The sequence below is a fragment of the Camellia sinensis genome, chromosome 15 (genome assembly GCF_055761805.1).
Source record: "Camellia sinensis isolate YWXY chromosome 15, ASM5576180v1, whole genome shotgun sequence".
Classification (NCBI taxonomy): domain Eukaryota; kingdom Viridiplantae; phylum Streptophyta; class Magnoliopsida; order Ericales; family Theaceae; genus Camellia; species Camellia sinensis.
The window spans coordinates 89,524,736-89,536,967 of record NC_138975.1 but is presented as its reverse complement, the minus strand read 5'-3'; the positions used below and the strand labels follow the sequence as shown (position 1 = coordinate 89,536,967).

Here is a 12,232-nt window from a genome sequence, read left to right as displayed (position 1 = left end):
CTCATCCTTACTTTTGACCACCATGTCATCTATGTAAGCCTCCATTGTTCTGCCTAACAATGGTTCAAACATTTTGGCGACCATCCGTTGGAATGTTGCCCCTGCAGTTTTTAGGCCAAAGGGCATGACCTCGTAACAATACAATCCTCTAGGCGTTGTAAAGGATGTGACCTCCTGATCTGGTTCATACATAGTGATCTGATGGTAACCTCTGTACGCATCAAGGAAGCTAAGTCGATTATGTCCTGCCGTCAGGTCTACCAGTTAGTCTATCTGTGGTAGGGGAAAGCTGTCCTTTGGGCATGTCTCATTGACTGTTTTGTAGTCCACGCAGACATGCCATTTTCCGTTCTTCTTTGGCACTACTACGGTATTGGAGATCCACCTGGGATAGTGCACTTCTCTGATAGCTCCTGCCTCCAACAAGTTTTCCACTTCTTCCGCCACTATCTTGGCATGGTGGAGTGCTGATCTGCGAGAGCGCTGTATAACTAGTCTGGCAATTGAGTGGACGTTCACTTGGTGACAGATGAAGTTTGGGTCAATGCCAGGCATGTCATATGGTGTCTAGGCAAACACTTTGATGTTAGAGGTTAAGAATTCCATAACCTCTGTTCTCTCAGTGCTAGACAAAGATGAGCCGAGCAAAAAGAACTTTTCTGGGTCTTTTTCATCTATCCTTACCTATACTAAGTCTTCCAATGCCTTCTGTTCAGCTGCCTTGCCAACATCCGTAAATAGTTCATTACTCGCAGGCTCTTCAACTATCTGTACATACCCTTTGGCAGCGCGACTGCCATTTACCGTGATGAAGCACTGTTTGGACATAATTTGGTCTCCAAAGACCTCTTCAATTACTCCGGCTTTGTTGGGGAACCGCAATACTTAATGGTAGGTTGACACTACCGAACGCATGGCGTGCAACCATGTCCTCCCCAAGATTATATTGTAAATGGAAGGGACTTTCAATACCCAGAATTCCACCTGTTTCGTCATGGTTCCTACCTTGACTGGGAGGATTATCTTGCCCACTGGCAACTCTGGCATTGAGTTGAATCCGATTAGAGGAGATGTTGTAGGTGGCAAGTCTTTGTCCTCCAGTTTCAGTTGTTTGAAGGTTTCGTAATACATTATCTCACATGAGCTTCCTTGGTCGATCAAAATCTATCAAAATTCTTGACGCATAGAGTGACGACCAGTGCATCATTGTGAGGGTAATATATTCTTGCTAAATCTTTGTTTGTCTAAAAAAGATATGACATTTGTGGCCTCTGTTCTCCCCTTTTTGATGGCAGGTTGTGCACTTAATACCTCCCTCAAGTGCTCAACCTTTTTGATCATGCCCCTGAGCTCATATACCCGCTTAGGTTCGCATATCCCATGTATTACGTTAATCACGCCTTGAGGTGGAGCGTCGACCGGCATCCCGTTTGGGTTGTTATGGTTCTGGGGGGTTGGCTGTGTTCCTCCTTCTATGTACTGGTCCAGGTGCCCAGCTGCCACTAACTCCTCCATATGCTGCCTCAACGGCGTGCAATTTTCAGTGTGGTGTCCTTTTTCATTATGGAAGGTGCACTGGGACCTCTCATCATAGTCTTTTTGTGTTTCTCCCAACTTTGCTGGCCATCAGACAAAAGGTTCATTGCGTATCTTACTGAGAATCCGGTAGATTGGTTTTTTGAACACTGTGGTAATGGCAGTGCGAACTCTTAACCTCCTTTTGTTTGGGTCCTCTCTGTTAGCCCGCCTGCCTCGTCCATTCCTGCTTGGTTGTTCTACCGTGTTGACTTTTGTCGTGGTCTTTTATCTAGCATTACAATTGTGCTAGATTTCACTTTAGCATGGGCGCTATTTTCCTCCACGTGAATATGTTGGTGCACTCTCTCCATTAAGGACTCCATCATGAGGGGCGGCATCATAGTAATTGAGTCCCTCAATTTATTACCGATTGGCAGGCCCCGTTTGTATTGTGCAATGGTGAGGTTTGTAAGGCAATCCCCAATCTGGTTGAAGGTTTCCCAGTAGCGACTGTTGTAGGATCTCAACGTCTCCTTGTCACCCATGTCAATGGAGAGTAACTGATCGATCGCCACTGGTGTTTTGGTGTTCGTTCTGAACCTAGTCACGAACGCTTCTACCAATTATGCCCAAGAGGCAATGCTGCCTTCTGGTAGCCTTTCGAACTAGGTTAGACCTAGGTCGCCAAGGCTGGATGGAAATAGGATGCACATTAAAGCCTCATTTCGCCGGTATACTGCCATAACTTGGCGAAAGTGGCTTAAGTGCATGTAGGGGTCAGACTTCCCTTCGTAAGTGGTGAATTTGGGTTGGTGGAAGCCTAAGGGTAGTGGTGCGTTCTCAATTGCCAGAACGAATGGCGAGCTTTGTAACCTTGCTAATACTTTGTCTGCTGGTTCGTAAGCAAGACACGACATTGGCATTCCCACCTCGACGCTACCATGCTTCTGAGGGGCTAACCGCTGAAGGGCTAAAACTTTGCGCGGGTCGCGAGCCCTAGTGTCCTCCTTCCATCGAGCCCTTTCTTCAAGCACAGTTCGCAAGTCAGATGATCTAGGCAACTCCGTGTGCCTAGATGACATCTGGTGCGTGTGCGAGGGCCGATAGGTGCTTCCCTCAGTATATGACCTCTCAGTTCTCGTTCTCTCAGACCTGGAGTAACGAGTCCTGGAAGTCCTTGATTGAGTGTCGCATGTTCTATGGCTCCTACTTTCTACTTGCGATGGTGTGGTACGCCTATCACGATCTTCCGAGTGGCGAGAAGGCGTGTTGTCTTTGCGCCCCTCTCTTGTGGCCACTCATTTTCCTTTTATCTGGAACTTCATTGACTTCATGTCTGCCGCCATCCTTTTTATTAACTCCTCATGCTCCTTCACGCGATCCTCCAGAACTTGAGGGTCCATCTTCCACCTTTGTCTTTTAGGACTTTGAGAGCGACAGGGGCTGCCAGCCCACCTCCCCCTTGCATCCCTCTGTGGGTTCTGTCATTGGGGTTCTAAATCCGCCATGGAAGGGATAGAGGGCAAGCCTTCGCTCCTCCCACCCCTCTCCGGAGTTTGCCCATCAATAGCTGATTGCGGCAAGTCTTCATTGTGCACCATTGCTTCCAACTAGAGATGAGAACTTAATCAAGATTTTTTGTTCTTTCTGGAATTCCCACAGACGGCGCCAATTGTACGAGCATGAAATAATGTTCTCGTATAATCCTATTGATCAAGTCTACGCTCCTCTGTACGTCGTCGCTTTACTCCCTGAAAACACAAACGTGAGCTAGCTGATGGGTGTGTGCCGGATACCTCTCCGATGCTTAAGTTAGCAAAATGGACAAATAGGAAAAAGCTCTATATATTCTGAGAATCAAAGTTGTGTTATCTCTACATAGATTATGTTGTGAGCTTTTATAGATTCCGTGTGGCACAATCCTAGTAGGACTCTTACTCCTCAAGATAGAGTCCTCCTAGGAATCACATTCTTGAAAGATGATACTTATCCTTCAACACCCCCCTCACTGCTTAAACCATGTGAGATGGCTTTATCTCGGTTGGATAGCAATATGACCGAGCTAACACTAGCCCTTTTTCATACTTAATCCAGGGCCTTCATATGCAACACATAACTCGGCTCTTATTCACTTGTACCTCGATTTTGTCTGTTGAGACCGAGTTAACTACAGTAAACTTTGACCGGGCTGACAAGAGCAAGGTCCACCTAAAGAAGCCCAAAACACCTCGACTCCGAATACTATGACCAAGCTAATTATCACCACTCCGACCGTGGTAACTGTAACCATACTTGGACCGAGCTTAAGAGCAAGATCCACTTTGCTAAGCCCTTTTCACCGCGGCCCATAGATCGGCCCATTACTACGCCTGGGCCTAGCTCGGCCCTAATATAAAAACTCCCTCTCAATAAGTGTCACAATTAAAAATGAAATTATAAGCTTTGATCATATATATATATATATATATAAAGCAATGGTTCATTCATAATCAACATTGACCATGTGTTGGATCAACCACGATAATTTAGGTAGATTCAATCAAATTGAGAGTCTATTTAAGCTCAGCTTCAAATATAAAGGGATCTGTCCAAATTTAATTTCAGTCCGTTGCATAGACTGTAATATGGCGTTTTAACCTTTGTATAATAACAATAAGAGCATAACTTGATTTAATTATTAGGGCACGCAAACTGTAGGTCACTAAATTACGATTTGGGGTGGTTGTTGTGCGGAGTGCACAGCAGCCACTGTTGTGCAACCAAACGGGCCCATTTCGGGACCCATTTTAATAATCCGAACCGTTCATATTTTAGAATACATTAAGTAGAATATACCTGCAAAACATTAAGTTAATCGGATATCGTTACCATTTATCTACTCACATTTGTATCTACAAAAAATAAATAACAATTATAATATAAAGTATTAAAATGAATACAAATGTGAGTGGATGAATAGGTAAGCCATATTCGATTAACTTGTGTATGTTTTACTTGATATATTCTAAAATGTGAATGGTTCGGATTATCAAAATAAGTCCATTTGACTACACAACAGTAGCTGTTGTGCACCCAGCACAGCAACTACCCCAAATCCTGCTAATTAACTACATATAAATGTTCGCATGGGGATTCCTGCAGGACAATGCTAGCACCCTCCTCTACATATCTTCACTTTTTCGCCTTTGATTACTTTTTTTTTGTTTTTTTTTTTGTCTCATAGGGTGGCCGAAGTCAAATTAATTTTTATACAAGTAATATTGCATAAATTAATAAATTTTATAATTTTTTTATTGATTAATGTAATATACTTTCAAATTATATTATAGATCATGTTTCAAATACCAAATTTTATTATTGTATGTCACATTCATAAATAAAAATAATAATTATTAAATCATTAATTTGTATAACGTTTCCATCTTATAAAATCATGGCAACTCTAGTGGTCATTACACTGTCAAAACTATAATTGAGCATGTTATAGAGAAACTCCAAACTCACAAGGTTTGGCAAATTCAGCTTCAAGTTTGGTAAAGTCAATTTTGCTTTTGAAGTGTAAATCCTATGATATGACCAAAAACTGATATAAGAATTGTGTAAAATCAACATGTGCCATGGAATGGTATGGTAAAAACAAAATGAATTTTTGCACTATGACGAGTCAAAAAAAATAGAGAAAATTTTCATGAGTCTTGATATGGTAATGAGAATATTATTCCAATCTTTAACATCTAGAGAAACTTATCCTTTGATACCAATATTTAGTCAATGCTCACTTAATATATTTTGTTATTTTTACCGCAACTTTTACCGCATAAATTATAAGTGGGATACAAAATCCAAAAATAAAATGAAGCCATAAGTTGCCAGTTCAAAGTGCAACAAACAAAATAAATTGAACATCAAGAGAGAACTCCTGATTTGAGACACAGTATATATCCAGTAGCCAATAATCACTAAGTGGAAACAAGAAAAACCATCACAAACATCACATTGTTCCAACCACTAAACAATTATGTTGATGATAATAATTTTAGGTCAAAACATGACACCATTACCAACTAAATCAGTATGGGATTGACCAGAGCACACACAATGACTTCATCTACAAAAAATAAAAATAAAAGTGACTAAAGGAAATAATATTGTTGCTTAACTGAGCATTATCTAATAATTAGTCCTCTTTCCACCAAAAAAACAAAAAAAAAAGTGAAGATCATACATTATTTGCCTAATTTTTGCAAAATAAATACAATTGTACAAATTTCATAAATCAACAAGTTACTCTACACAACTTACTTGGCCCCTTCCTCAACGAATCCGAAGCGACAAGTAGTTCAATTCAATTCATCCAATGATATTCATGATTCTTCGAAGTCACGAACGCGAATGTTCAGTCTTCGAAGCCAGATCGAATGAAGTATCATGTGGAACACGTCAAACCGCTTTAGAGGCAAGTTAACCTCAAAGTGCCTCCTTACTTGCAGCCCTCTTCTCTGCAACCTTATATACTGCCTCTGAGAAATTCCCATTAAAATAGTCCTTAGGTTCGGAATGTCCTTCATCAAAACCTTAACTGAGAACGACTTCCAGTTTAGAACATCACTAAATGGTGCCACGTAATGGTCCTTCATGAGTATCGGAACACAACCCATGTAAAGTACCTCGACCATTCGTGGGCTTGCTACTTTATAACCGCTCGCGCAAATGCAATACTTGCTTTTTCGCATCATCCCATGATATGAAACACCCTTGGGAAGGTACTTGTGAACTTGTACATCTTCATCCTTGTTTCCCAATGATAGAGAAGAATTGGCCTAATTGGGCCATGGACCCCTCCAGCGAAGAAAACCAAGATTGGGCGTCACGAAGGGGATGGACCTCCAAGTAAGCGATTTGTCGTGCCATCCGGGAGAAGGATTTCTGGAAATGATACATCTTTCGAGGGGTTGAATCCTTCCGAGGTGTTTGCATTACATAAAGCCCGAATGGAATTTTTGTATAGGTAAGGAACGGAAGAAGAAAGCTCTGGCCCTGCAACACAACATTGCCAAAAATTAAAACATTGTTTGAGTCATTCGGATACTTTTTTTGGGTACATTAGAGCAAATAGAAAGTCGAACACGTGACCTCCTAATGAGGAACGCAAGTCTTGGCCATTGGGCTAAGCCAAATTGTTGTCCTACTTGGGTACCGCATATAATTTACCAGTATATAGAGAGAATGGATAGTTGCACAAAATCCAGACGCATAAAACACACATAAAGTATAATGTGTAACTGAGATTCATATTGAGTGCTATGTGGATTATATTTAAAATAAATCTAAACCACACTGTACACTTTCTATGCATTTTTGTGTGTTTTAATTATGTGCAGGTAACACTATTGATAGAGAAATCATACACAACATATTATTTTCATAATGCGAGACTAATACAAGCAAAACAACGATTCCTTACCCAATCATGGCAAGCAAGCATGAAATGATCGGCCCCAAGGCTTCGATTCCAATAGTGGTATTTCCGCGCAATGAGATTGACATAATCGCTGACTGTTTGTTTCATCAGAGCCCAATCATGGGACTCACGCACATAAATGAAGCGAACCATAGATGTCACACTGAATGGTAGAAAAAAGACATGGGCTTTGTCAGGATCTCTTGTGCAGAACTTGCTAACCTCCATGCGGTAAATAAAATTTCCCTCCATCGCGTATATGCTCTTGCATGGACCGTTATGAAAAATTGGGGGCTCTCCTTCTTCATAGACAAATACTTTGAATTGTTTTTCCATTTCCATGTAGCTCCTTGAGTAGCAAAGAAATAGTAATGGCGAGATTTAGAGTTCCAAGTATACATTCAAAACTTGGGAATTTGTAGTTGTTGCATTACCTTTCCATTGCGTACTACTAAAGGTGTAAAAGTATCATTTTCGTTTTCTTTTATTTGGTTCTTGAAAACACTTGGAAATTTTTTTCCAAAACTATTTTTGAGAAAATTTTACGAAAACAACCCTTTTATAGGAAACACAAATTAATTTGAAAAATGCTTTCACAAAATGAAAACAATGGATGCTTTCAAACTTTAAATTATTGCTTCATATTAACTTGAAAAATGATCCACATGAGGTGTCTATGATTAATTGAATCCTTTTATTGGAATGACTCACTCCAATGGGTCGCATTCCATGAAATTAGTCAGATTATAACAGAAAACTTTTCTCTTTCAGTGTCCAAAGCCATAACAAAAGTAGAGGATTACTTGTTTCCTAGAAAAAAACATGGAGAATAACATGACAATAAAATATAAAAATAAAACTTTGAAAAAAGGGTACCTGTGAAAGGCGTTGGCATTCCAATACATTGGACCTCCTGGAACATCCTCAGGATCGTGTGTTTGATTTCCATTATTTCTCGCTACTCTTATTGCAGCACGAACTCGGCCGAGACTGGCTTCTAGTTTATTTAAATTGCTAGGCTTTCGTTCCGATTCCACCGTCGGGGGAATAGTGTGAGACTCATTTGTGGAAGGAACAATTTGAGGCGCACTTATGGTGGTAGTATTCAAGCTCGCTTCATTCTTCTGAACCTGTTGAGTTGATATACAAAAGAAATTTTAAATAATAAAAAAAAGTAATAATAATAATACATTTTTCTCATTCTTTTGTAAATGAATCAAATTGCATCAATAAATAGCAATAGTAGGAAAAACAAAAGAGGATAAGTGATTTGTACTCAGAATCTCATTCCAACCAACCACACTCACCTACTTCTAGTAAATTTAATTACCTTCATGAGAAACAATATGATATTTCATTTTTCCCTTAATTTTTTTTTTCTTTCAAAAATTCAAAATCCAATCATAGGATAAGAACAACATTGGGTATGAAGCAACAAAAAAAATTATTTCTTGGAAAGAGCACAACTGAAGTCTCTTTTTTCATATAAAAATGCTTGGGAGCTCTAATTAGAGCCACCACTAATAATGTGACAGTGGGTCCCACCCAGTGCCACAGTGTTGCTATGCCTTTTTTTTTTTTTTTTTTTTAGGTTGCCACCTGTTTAGAGCTCTTGTTAGAGCTGGTGTTTTAGTGGTCTCTAGCAAAACTGTTTTTCATATATAGGCCTCATTTGGGGTTTTATTTTTCAACAATTCTAGGTAGCTCAAAATTTTGTGGCTCCAACGGCTCAAATTACTCAAAACGATATCGTTTTGAGTGTAAAACGACGTCGTTTTGACCGATTTGAACCATTTAAGCTACAAAATTTTGAGCTACCAAATATTTTCCTTTATTTTCTTAGTGGCTTTTTAGTTTTTTTTTATGAGGTGAAAAAAACTTGTGTTTAGGAATGGTTTCAAAATTTAATGGAAAAATGTGAATGACTTGGGTGTATAATTGATTTTTTTGGGTAATTTTTTTTGCTTTTTAGTTTGAATAATTCTATAAATACTAACAGTCTTACTAAAAATACAAGAGACCAAATGTGATTAATTGTCAAAAAATAATGATATTTAAACCTCAAATGTTTGGAAATGTAGCATTGCTCTTTTAGTTTTTTATTTATTTATTTTTGAATTTTGAATTTTTTAACCTAAAGCCAAGTGCATTTTACATTTTATTTTCCACATCATCATTTGTGTGATTGTTTTCTTTCAATTGTGATAGAGACCCCCACACATACATGACCCCCACATATACATGACCTCCACAGTCCCCACTCTCATTCCAACCACTCATAATGTGAAGTCTACATATACATGACTGAATCTCACACATACATCAAGAACCAAGATCAAATTAAAGATCATAAAATCTCAAAAAAGGAGTCTCAAACATTATTCGTTTTCTTTTATGGATAGTGATATTTTAGAGGTATTATTCCATATAATATTATGCATCTATCAATTTGAGATTGATAGGATAAACATCAGGAGCAAAGCCCAAGTACAATCTATTCAAAGGAATCATCTGTCTAAATATCTCATATCCTCTGGTTTCAAAAGCTTTTATTCACCACACAATCAAATAGATAGATTAATAGAGAGGTCATTGTGAGACAATGAGGATTCAAATAGAGCGTCCCAACCTCTATCCAACCTGCCATTTTTTGTCTGAAAATCCAAAAATAAAATAATAAATAATAAAAGAACACAAAAAACACGTCACAGTAAATAATAATATTTGCTATATTTGTTTCTAGAGGAATTTTTGAAGGGAAAAATTACATGTCAGTGGCTATTCTATAAAATAATTACATATTGATGGAATAGTTTATAATTTTAATTATTAATATTTATAAAATTTATCACTTATTTAAAAAAAAAATTTAAAAGATTAGGCTGAATTATAATTTTTTTTTTTTTTCAACCATGTTATATCCCACCAATATAGCATCTAATATAGCCTAATGACATGGAAGAGAGAATAGAGAGATGAAGAGAGGAGTGTGGGCTTATACCCCTTCACATGATCTATTTCATGTAATTAGGGATGAATTGGTGATACCAAATTAGTGATGGCAGTCTTCCACTCCAAACGCCCTCGTTTTTGCTTCTTCCCTCGTTCCTTACATTGCCTCACCCAAATTCTTTGCCGTTTATTTTATTTTAACTCTTGAACTAAAAATTAAGTATTTAGAAAACAATCTTATGTAAATTGACTGAATCTCCATGGATTTTACCCCAATTTTTTTTCTTTCAAGAATTGCACAAGCATCACAAAGTAAACCCCCTAAACCCCCAACCCATATATACATACATATAGATACATAGATAGAGAGAGAGCACAAAGAAATATATATATACGGGGACGAGTCAAAATTTTATTATCGGCATTTTTCATCATATACATAAATATATATATATATAAAATATAATATATAAATTATATATATATATATATATACATTAAAAAAATTCAAACACCACAGAACAATCACTAATATGATTGAAAAGTTTTTTTTTTGTTTTTTTGGTTACAAAATAAGAAAAGAATGTAAAGGAATGAAATATATATTTTTTTAAATATTGTGACCAACAGTTATATTTCACGGTAGAGGCCTTCGGCCCTCATACTCTTCTCTTAATTATATGCACATGAACACAAAAATGAATTCTTGATTTTTTATAATTAAAAAAAAAACACTGATAAACAAATTACACATACAATAGATATAGATAGACAGATATAGAGGGAGAGAGAGAGGGAATAGGGTCTTACAGGTGGTTGGGTTTTGTGAATGGGATTAATAGGAAGTGGTGGAGGAGAAGAGCGGTAAGGAATGGACTCATCTGATGATGATACTGCATCTAAATGCTCCTCCTTTGCTGAAACTGAATCTCTAGTTGAGTTTGATTTTAGTCCTACAAACATTGCAGAAGAAGATGATGATGATGATGATGATGATGGAATCACAGAACTCCATGCCAATGGATACAACTTGTTCGAATCAAATACCCAATTGGAGTTATTCGGACCCACTAAACCCACAAACCCAGAAACCAAAATCAATGGAACAATCAGCCCAAAAAGCTTTAAAGAAGATGATGATAAACACCACCATGAACACAGCCTTTTCTCCCTCATCCCCCACACCTCTCTCTCTCTCTCTCTCTACAACTCACCCCTTTCTCTCTCTATATAGGCATGTAGATACATAGATAGATACAAACTGTTTTTGTTTTGTTTTGGATTTTTTCAGGGGGAGGGTTTTGGATTTTCTCTCTCACTTTCTCTCTGTTTTTCTTGGTAAAGTGAAGAGAAAGAGCAATAATTGGTGGACGATGGTTGCACCAGCAAGCCAAACGTCCTGTTCCTCTGTTTTTGAGCTCTCTTTCATTACATGCAAAATGTGAATTCAATTTTTTTCTTCTGTTGTTAATTTGTTTATTTCCAATTTCTGTCCTTTCCAAAAATCTCCTACCACGGATGATGTCATAAATATGTTTACTTTCCCTATCTATTTCCCGTGACCTCCTAGAGTGCAACTAACAACTTACTCGCTCCTTTCACCGTCCACATGGCAACTAAGTGTTTGAGAGCGCAAGTATGATCGCGTTGTTTTGTTTGCGAGTGGGTTTTGAAAAATGTTCAAAACGGTAATGAAGTCCACCAATGGTTTTTAGGCGAACTTTGACTACTCAAAATAAGTACATACTTTTTATTTTTTATTTTTTTTCATCACATCACTTCTCTATTTTTTTACACATTTTTTTATAAAAAGATAAAAAATATACTTATTTAGGTCATCCCAAACAATCCCTTAATATGATTATTAGATTTATTTATATTTATAAACGTACTGTTTGAAAAATATATAAAATTAACCAGACAAATTTAGTATAATTATATTAAATTTTGTTCAAAATTTTAATTTATATAATATTTGATGTCTTTTTTATCTATAATTTATTAATCATATTAATCAAAAAATAATATTATTATTTTTATATTAAAATATATATCCTTCTTTATTTATTCTTCTATTTCCACATTATTTGTACTAATTTTGATTCGTTTAATTTTACTAAAATAAAGTTAATGTAATTATGTTAATTTTATAAGACTATTCGTAATTTTTCTAAATTTCGGCGAGGTCAATGTAATTTTTTGTATTTTTATTATTCAATTTATCTGTGTAATTTTTTTTTTATTTTTGTCAATAGATAAGAGAACAATTATATTATGAAAAATATTTACATCATCGATCAC

At 37.0% G+C, this 12,232-nt stretch overlaps 1 protein-coding gene across 1 annotated transcript; it reads right to left on the bottom strand.

The window, feature by feature from the left end:
- Positions 1-5,642: 5,642 nt before the first annotated feature.
- Positions 5,643-11,380, bottom strand: LOC114288194 (putative glycosyltransferase At5g03795). The gene is made up of 4 exons (XM_082907892.1): positions 10,742-11,380; positions 7,856-8,109; positions 6,983-7,328; positions 5,643-6,555 (listed from the first exon to the last, which is right to left on the bottom strand). Exons 1-4 carry the CDS (start codon positions 11,105-11,107, stop codon positions 6,304-6,306), a joined length of 1,218 nt encoding a protein of 405 aa, XP_082764018.1. The 5' UTR covers positions 11,108-11,380; the 3' UTR covers positions 5,643-6,303.
- Between the last annotated feature and the right edge of the window lie 852 nt (positions 11,381-12,232).